The following is a 9,381-nucleotide window of genomic DNA, read 5'->3' on the forward strand; positions in this document are numbered from 1 at the left end:
TACTAGGGGGTCTGGGTGTCAGGAGTGAAGGGCACCAGCAGGGCCAGGGGACTGTGGATCGATAGTGAGAGGCACTGGTAGGGTCAGGGAGCTGCAAGTTGGGACTGAGGGTCACCAGCATAGCCCAGGGGAGTGAGGAACTGTGGGTCGGGAATGAGGGGCAGCAGCAGGGACAGGAGGCTGTGGGTGGGGAGTGAGGTGTCCCCTTGACAGGTGTTCTTTTCTTTGGAACTAGAAATATGGTAACCTTATCTTTGCATTATATGTTTAGACGTGCCTCAAGTAAGATGAATTGATTGAATTCATGCCTAAAAGGTGGAAACCTATGACTGACAAAATGTTACTTACTTAATTTCAAGAGCTGGAATGTGACCTGTCCAATGGATTAAGGAAATGCTACTGGGAAACGCTTAAAGATATTATATGTCCCAGTAGCGTAGCTCCCTGTGCATAACAGCCAAAATTTACATTTACTTCTACATTTGCATAAAAGCTTTCTTTAGTAATAGGTAGAGAACTGAACCTGGCAAATTTACCCTGGGCATTTATGTGGACTCTCTAAAGCAGTGATTCTCAACCAGGATGTCTTGAGATCCTTTTAAGAACGGGGTGCCACACAAAGTTAGTACTGTTAGGTGTGCAAACATAAATCCAGATAGTTCAAGCAGAAATCCACAGTGTTAAAAACATTCTGATCTGTTTTTTCTGAGTTCTTTGCAACAGAAGAATTGCTCTATTTTTCTATAAAATTGAGTGAAAGCTAAGAGCTGACACTTTCCAAGGGGTACCTTGAGTCTAAAAAGGTAGAGAATCACTGACCTAAAGCTACTTCAGTTATTTTCTTTCCAATTTATTTTAATGAAAAAAATGCTTGTTTCGTAGGCTTGTGGGTTTATTCTTTATTTATAGTGTCTATAATAGATCATATTGTCTAAAACGTACCAAACAAATATTGTCAAGGTGAAATGTATAAAGGGGGGCGAGGGGATTTCTGAAAGAAACTTTAGGGAAACTCTGTTAATCCTATTTTATAAAAATCATTCTGAAATTAGCAGGCCAAATACAATATAAATGTTTGTTAATCTTTTATGTTAAACGTGTATTTGCCACAGAGGGCCAATTTCCTACTAAACATGCTGACCTTTTATCTGGAACCATCCAGCCTTCATTATAAAACAGTCTTTCCAAAACATGTGACTGTGTTATTGTCCATTTTCAGATGGATCAGCTTTCCTGCAACGGAGATAGAAAATCACAGCCAGACAGGAGCCAGGCCATTCGGGACAGGCTGAGAGGAAAAGGACTTCCCACAGGTAAATATTCTTCTGTGGTTAGGACAACAGGGGCAATAGCCTTGTGGAAGACTGGTAGGATACTATGCCAACCAAATGAGTGTTATAAAGGAAGAAGAACCCTCATTGACTTGCAGAGAAGTCTGAGAGTTGGTACTTCAAGGAACACTGTTCAGCTAAGCTCTTAATGGCAACAGATAAATAACAGTTGTGCTGAAAATATATAATTTAAAAAAAATACATGATTAAAATAGTACATTTAGAAAACTGATTCTCATATTCTGTTCAGGGTAAGATTTCTTATTTAGAGTATTTCACTATTAGAACTATTTATATCAGTTCATCCTCACTTGAAGTCATTAACATAAGACTGTATACATTTCTGAAAGATTGGCTTTAGCCTAACCAGAATTTGAGTGCAGGATCATGCAACATTATCCTTTTTGAAATCATAAGCAAAGTACTCGTTTAGTTCTTGAGGCATATTAGATTATCTTTAATTTCTAACCACATTTCTGACATCCCTACATAGCAATATTTTTTTTCTTGTACTTTTTAAAATTTATATTGCTGATGAATAATGTTTATTGTTTCTTCTTAAATTCCATTGTGAGTCCTTAACTTAAAATCTCCTCCATTCCAAGCATTATTCGTATTTGTTTCTTTTGTTCTTTGATTTTTTTTTTCCTTTTGGCCTTACCCCTATAACTTTGTGCTGGAGGCTTGTTGCAGAAATAATTTCTGTTGAAGTAACTTGTACATCTTCACAGTCTTAACTGTGTGTTAATAACAAAGCTTCTAGTTGGGTTATATTTCTAAATTTTGGAGATTTGTATTGTAGTTCAGGCCAGTATTTCCATGGTTTTTAAACCACAGAGTATTTATTTAATGTCTGAAAGATCCTCTCTCTGGAGACCATGCCCTGTATTTACAGAGGATGGAATAGATGATCTAATAGGTGTTTTCCTACTGTAGCCCCAGGTATCTCTCCACTTTTAACCTGCTACATCCCCCTTCCCTAGCCTGTCTGTCACCCCCTGATGCCTCCATTTCCATTTTCACTAACTGGTTTTCTTCCTTGCATTGCATTCCAGCCTCTGGTTTCTTTACTTTTCCTTCCATCCAGGAACAGCACACACAAACCAACTAGATGCTTCCTCAGCCTGACGAAGAGTTTAAACCCAAAAGCCCATGCCTCACAGATGGCATCCCAGGCAACTAGGCTCAGCTTACCTGAAGCGTCACAATTCCACTGCACTACAGTACCCCCTGCTTCTGAATTGAGCGTGGGGATTCTGCCCTTTTCCCTTCCTCAGTAGGCTGAGGCACAACAACAGCAGGAGCTGACTCAGCTGAGCCACTTGCCTCCACAACCTCAACCTGAACCTCTTCCGAGATACCTTCCAGAGAAGGAGACCTAGCTCTAGTGGAACTTTGAGGGGTGTGGAGCACAAACTCAGATTCCTCCTCATTCCCCACAATTTCTTTTGCTAGGGCGCTCAGGTGCCCTGCTTCCAGATTCAGCTCCTCCTCTGGCAGTGGGACGCTCACACTAGGAGATGAAATTGGGGTGGAGGGGACTGTCCTGCTGGTGCTGGTGGCTACTTCTGGTGTTAGGGGAGGTGGTGCAGGGACAGGTACTGCTCCCACCTCCTTGCTCCCACTGGCAGCAGAAGACTCATCGCTGCCAGGAAAGAGGATGCATCTATGTTTGCGGGGTATGGAACTTGCAGCTCTGCCCCTAGCCCCTCTCCCTTCCCTGCCAGAAGACCTGGCACCTGCCTTTCCAGCATGCTTCATATTAATCTCTGCTGTGCTGGAAAATGTGTCTGTGTGTGTGTGCAGTTGTAATATCTCTTCTTCTGTGTTTGTATTTAGCTAACTAATATCTCCTCCTCTTCTCTGATTACTGTATGTGTCTGACTACTATCTCTTCTTCTCGGTTGTCTTGACTGTATGTGTGTGAGTATGTGTATGTATGTGCTTTCCTGCACAGTGATGGATCATACTGCCAGGGAAAATACAGCTTTCTTTTAAAGTGTGGGGGAAAACATAACAAGAACTAATAAGAGGTTTTTGGGGGACGAATAAGTTGAAAGAAATGGATTGGATAGGGATAAGTAGAGGGATTCTAGGTGAGGGTAATTAGTATGCTGTATCCAATCCTTTTCAAGAAGAGAGACTAGCAGGAGACTGACTAGGAAGCCAAGCCAGTCCCGTAGTACCTTTCAGATGCTGTTGCTCAGACAGAAACAGCTCACAAAAGGGACAGAATGGCTGCAGGCAGAGACTTATATGCTGTTTCTACGTCCCTCCCCCAGAGCACTGCGATTGGAAGGGGACTCAGTGAAAGATCACAGTCACTGGCCAGCTACAGGTGTCAGTTCCCCCCCCCCCCCAACCTCTCTCTTCTTGGGCTGAATCTTCTCTGAATCGAATCAGTGACCAAAGCTTTGCACACCCCTATTTTTTATCTATTGTGTATATTTGAGTTAGAGTTGTCTAGTACATATGTCTACTACATATGACGTTTTTTTTAACTATTTTGAGAATTGCACATTATAGAAATCCTGCAGGTGCCAGAAAAATGTCAGTGCCAAAATAGCATGTTCTATTTTAAGTAAGGTAGATGTTATATTAAATATCCTCTTTCTAATGATATCACCTTTCCTTTTTAACCTAACAAGAGACACTGGGTAAATTTAGATATGTTGTTAATAGAAAATAGGCTTCTATGGAGATCTTTTGCCAGGTCTTAGACTTGGACTTCTGATTGTGTCAAAGCTTATGGTAATCATGTGGTGCTGTAGCTTGAATGGCCTAAAATAATACAGCTATTCTTTAACAGTTCTGAAGAGAAAATAACGTCATAGAATTAAATATACCATGATGATGAACTCTCCATTTTCTCAGATACAAAACAGAATCCTTTTGTCTTCTGTGCTGAAGACTATTGTTCAATTTTTATTACTTCCCCAGGTATGCTTGTAAGATTGCTTCACATTTATTTTCTAACTTCTACTTCCATTTTGTTCAGTTTGAATGTCATTGCTATAAAATTTTGAATGCTAGGAAGGTTTGTCTTACATAGCAGTAATATATATAATACATATATTTAGCAAGGGTTTTTTCTCCAACAGCTTTAGAATGATAAAATGATGTTATGCATGTAAACCTGACTTCTGTTTCAGGTACAAAATGCTGAATTCAGAAAGCTGTAGATGTTATGGTGATTTGAGGAAAAATACAGTAAAAGCTCTGTTATCCAGCATCCCCCGGGAATGGGGATGCCGGATAACAAAATATGCCGATTAATTGAGCGGCCTCGGCTGCCACTTCTCCTATCGCGTCCCTCCGCCCCTCCCACGGGCCCAGCGGGACAGGAAGGCAGGCCCTGCACAGCCCCATGCAGCCTGTTATGCCCCCAGGCCATGGGGGCTCAGCAGCGCAGGCTGCTTTGCCCCAGGCTGTGGGGGCTCATAGAAACCGGAAGTGCCACGGTGGGCACTTCCAGTTTCACTTTTCCTTACAAGCTGGCATGCTGGTTAACAGAGCATGCTGGCTTGTAAGGTGCCGGTTACCAGAGAGTTTACTGTATTTATCTTAAGATTAGCCATTTGGTATCTTATCTTCCTGCAAGGTGTTTGAAAACAGATGATTTATCAGTTTATATGACTGTTCTTTATTTCAATTTTTTTTTTTTTAAATGGTAAGGTACTCACAACCCATTCATAACCACAGATTGAAAATATACTAATCCAATTAGTTGTTATAAGTTTTATGTCCCTGATTCTTCAAGATGAAACATCTGTGCAGAGCCCTATCGAAATCTGACACAAGGTCCTGGCCACACAATTCCTTACCAGGATTGGATTCTATTTGTTCAACTCTAATTATTATGAAAGTGCTGGAGGTTGTCCTCATCTACTCACCCACTAAATTCAAATTTTTACCATTGATCTATAAGCTCACAAAGGAAAAACATTAATTGTGGTAGAAACCGCTCTGCTTTTCAAGGTATCCTTACCATCTTCACTGCCCAGTCTTCACCTCCATAAATTTCTCTGACTTTGAGCTGTATAGAGCAGAACCTGGTAACCCATGATGCAGAAGCTAGATCTGTCCCACAAAGTGGTCCAATTCATTCCGCAAAGATCCAATCTGGCATGAGGGATTGGTGACATGGAGCCGTGCCATGCTGCCTATTCCCTCTGCTGCTCTCTTCTCACGTGTTGATTGGCTGCTCTGACTCATCTGTCCTTCCCTCACTGTAGAAGGATAGGGTTAGTGGGGGAGCTGCCAGCTCAGGGGAAGAGGTCAGAAACTTCTAGGCTTCAGTTGCATCTGGATTGCAAGCTCCAGCCTGCAGTGGCAAAAGGCTGATGACCCCCCAAGAGTCCTAGAAACATAGAATGATTAATGGTGAGAGTTATCTGATGATGGTCTGTCAAGCAAACTTTCACTTCTTAAATATATTGAGAGGATATAGGCACCCCTATAGAATGAGGGATCATTTTAAAGGAATTTGTCAAAGTGAGCAGCCTTATCTTCATGTGGGTTACATTCATTTGAAATTATTAAACCAGGGGAGGAAATGATTCAACATCCTGGGTAAAATCTTAGGTGTTGACAAATTCTGTTTAGCTATATGATTAAACAAATGGAAAAACAACAGATCTATCCCCACTCATGATAATTACAGTCTATGGAATTATGAAGAAACAAATTAAAAGACATTTTTATATGAAAATTGCTGTGCTTATTTGGCATTCTTCAGAATTTTTTTCTTAAGTTTAGCTACCTAGAAAGAAGTTCCAGAGAATGTTTGCGAAAGTTTATTATGTAGAGAAGTAGATTTAAAACACTGAGTGTTCTAGATCCTTTTTAGAGAATAAAAACTAGTATTTAGTGTGCAAAAAAATGAAATGTATTAGGGTCCGCTACATGTCTGAGCTGGCAAAATGAATTCAAAGCGTTTCCTATGACGTTCAATGTCAATAAATATGGCAGAATACTTTATTCATTTTATTTGGGAATATTTTGTTAGGCGATACCATTTTTTCTTAACATTAGAAAAGCAGAAATGTGTAAGTGGAGAATAAAAGTTCAGCAAAACAATCTGGAAGCCAGTAAAAAGAGTTGAAGTCCCATTTGTTTTCTGTTAGTTATGATTTGTATCCTGGTAATACCCCAAGTTCCCAGCTGAGCATCAGGCATCATTGTGCAAACATAAAATACAGTCCTTTTTCTGAAGACTCCCCACCCTAAAGAGAGGAGACAGAAAGATCTACTTCCCCTCCCATTTTTTTGCCTAAGTGTGACTTTCTGTTGCAACTAACCAGCTGCATTATCTTGGCAAACTTTTGATGTTCTAAGACTTCAGAAAAGAAGGGAATGAGGAGAGCCTGTTGGACACCAACATAAGTGCATGCAACTAGAGAAGAAATCTGTAACTTTAGGGGGAAAGAACAACTATGATTCAGATTTATACAACAGTACTGAAAGGGAAAAATGGATTATAACAGCAAACTACTGCTTGGCAAAGTGTTAGAATACCCTGCTAGCCAAGCAAAATGCAGTTTTGGAATTGTAAGCTTCCTTCCAAGTGCTGTTCTAGTTCAAAACAAAATATGACTTAACTGAAAGGGTTACATTCTTGCCACTTTTTACTCACACCACTTCAAAGGATAACTTTGCAGCCTGTGCTCTTTACAGGGAATGCAGTGTTTCAGAAGCACTTAAATCTGGTATGGAGATTTCTTTAATAAACAGCAGGGGGGTGGGGGGGGATTTTCAGGAGGCCCTCCTACCTACTGCTAAAAGATTGCAAATCCAGCTCCTCCATGAGCTACCCCCCTCTTGATTGAGTGGCCAGCTGTTTTCTGTTTGCATCTAAGCATACTGATTGTTTGTGTGGGAGATCTTTTAAACATTAGTATAATCACTTCCTCTTCACAGAGCTTCTAGCTCAGCATTGCCAGCTTTTATATAGTTGTACATGCTGATGTAATTGCATGCACGAGTATTAAAATGTAGTCGGTGCTAGACAGAAACAAAAGAGGAAAAAGGCTTCACTTGGGAAAAACAAATATAAGCCATGTACAGACATTCTGGGCATTTATGACATGCTTCAGGACAGAGGGAGAACGCTTTCATTTCTGCATTTACAGCACATCGGAGCATCCTCACTGCCTATCTATAGGAGCCCTCTGTTTCTACGGAGAGAATTGCCACTTTCCTGATAGAAACTACAAGTGTACAGACATTCCAGTTTTTGCTCCCAGAGCAAAAATGGCTGCCCTGGGAGAAAAATAACCCAACTTCTTGGAGCAGGTTCTGCCTGGTTGGAGTTTCTATCCGATTGCTGCTGCTCCAGTTACTCCAGGTATGGGGGGACTGGACCAATCCATGCTTGCCCCAAACCAGGATCACCCTGGTCTGAGGAAGGCACAAAGAAACAGGGGAAGGGGGCTGTTGCGGGTTGTATACTTGTATCGCTCCCTTTCCTGGAATCATTTCTAGCAGTGGAAAAGGCATGACTGCTTGTATACAGCTATGGTCTGCATTTTCTAGAATTCTCATGGTTAAATAGCATTGATAGTATACAGTTATACCATGTCTGACAATCAGTTAACTACCTGTACTGCCACTTTTGTGAATTGCTGACAGCAGACTAATAGACTCTATGGGTGTGTCCATACATGCAGACACATGCACTTGCAGCAGTTCAAATATAAGTGGTGCAAATTTGAGCCGGGGCTTTTTGCCTCAGTGCACGTGCCTGGACATGTGCTTTAGTGCGGTGCAAGTTGGGGAAAAATAACCCTGCCTGGCTCCTCCCGGGTCTGCTGCCAGGGGGAGCTACAGCCTGGGTGCTGGCCCCAGCAGTGTAAAAAGCTGCCCTATCCTGGCCCCATCAGTACAAAAAGCTGCCCTGGCAAGCAACTTAGGGCTACTCACTCTCAGGAGCTTCTGGGGCTCAGCCAATTGGTACCTGGGGACATGACCCGTTGTGCCAGCTCGACTGCTGAAGCACCCCTGAGACTTCCCTGCACCCTTTCCCCACTGCAGCAGCCTGGCAGTAGGGACTGCTGCCTGACTGTGACCTGCCGTGCACCTGCCAGACCCAGATGGGGACTGCATAGCCAGTAGAGGCATCTGCCCTTCTGGGCTAGTGGGCTGTGGCTGCAGAGTTGGCCTTTGTGCAGCACTACTGCCATGTGTGCACCTGCCCAGCCATCTGGGCAGATATTGCCTGGAAGATGTTCCCAGTATGGTGACCTGCTTTGAACTGTCCTCCTGGCCCCAGTTGGCTAGAATGTCAGCCACTTCCAGCTGGGTCCAAGGTGCCAGCTCTGAGCAGGCTCCTCTGCCTGTGTCCTGCCACTAGTCTCCCTAGCAGGAATTCTGGTGTTTCCTAATTAAACTGAAAAATCCTTGATTTAAAAAAAAAAAAAAAAAAAAAAAAAAAAAAAACCCCAAAGTCCATTTTCCCCCATTTTAAAAAAAAAACCACTATATACATATAGGAGAGAGAGAAGCAGAGACAGTGATCAGTTGGGCAATGTTTTATTGATACATCTACAGTGTTAAAGCAGTTTGGAAGCCTACCAGTGTCTCTATCATCATAGAGAAATGAATTCTAAATACATATGTTTTGCTGTTTGCCTTTGGTTTTTTTACCATAGAGCAGTTAGAGCTCCCCCTGACTCCTTCACTAACCAGGGTGTGGGGACAGCTGCCCCTTCAGCCACAGCTCCCACCAGCAGGTCTCATCCTATGTGGCATCTGGGCATGCAAGCTGTGTGCTGGGGGGATGTGAGGTTTGCAGAACAGGGTTGGGGTGATGCGAGTGGCTGTGGAGGGATTTGGGGGGCTGTGGGTAAGTGTGGGGGGGCTGCTCAGGAGGGGTGGGTCCCCTACCCCCTGCAGGGTGCAGCCCCCTTGCACAGCTCACAGATTGCCCCCCCAAAGGGCTACAGCCCCTCCAACAGGGGCCACATGTGCAGCCCCAATAGCTACCCTGCCTGGCCCCACCCCGCACCTGCTCCACCTGGCCCCAACCCCCGCAGCTGCTGCTGCTGGTGAG

The 9,381-nt window shown here is 43.0% G+C and overlaps 1 protein-coding gene and 1 long non-coding RNA gene across 18 annotated transcripts in view; one reads left to right on the forward strand and one right to left on the reverse strand.

Moving 5' to 3' along the window:
• The window catches only part of LOC112549312, a 20,150-nt gene extending 18,915 nt beyond the window's left edge, over nt 1-1,235 (reverse strand). Inside the window, exon 1 of the long non-coding RNA XR_003092695.1 lies at nt 1,142-1,235. This is a non-coding gene — a long non-coding RNA (uncharacterized LOC112549312). The remainder of the gene's footprint in view (nt 1-1,141) is intronic.
• Nucleotides 1-9,381, forward strand: part of PTPN13 (protein tyrosine phosphatase, non-receptor type 13) — a 218,115-nt gene that overhangs the window by 97,164 nt on the left and 111,570 nt on the right. For 16 of the 17 annotated variants that reach the window (XR_003092691.1, XR_003092693.1, XR_003092692.1 and 13 more), the window contains one exon: nt 1,220-1,313. Coding sequence is in view for 13 of the 17 variants with exons in the window: in XM_025197238.1 (XP_025053023.1) it covers nt 1,220-1,313 (94 nt within the window). In the remaining 4 variants the exon portion in view is untranslated. Of the gene's footprint in view, nt 1-1,219; nt 1,314-4,140; nt 4,272-9,381 lie in introns of those variants that run through there. The other variant, XM_025197246.1, reaches the window with a different exon arrangement.

Source organism: Alligator sinensis, unplaced genomic scaffold, assembly GCF_000455745.1.
Source record: "Alligator sinensis unplaced genomic scaffold, ASM45574v1 scaffold125_1, whole genome shotgun sequence".
Taxonomy (NCBI): Eukaryota; Metazoa; Chordata; order Crocodylia; family Alligatoridae; genus Alligator; species Alligator sinensis.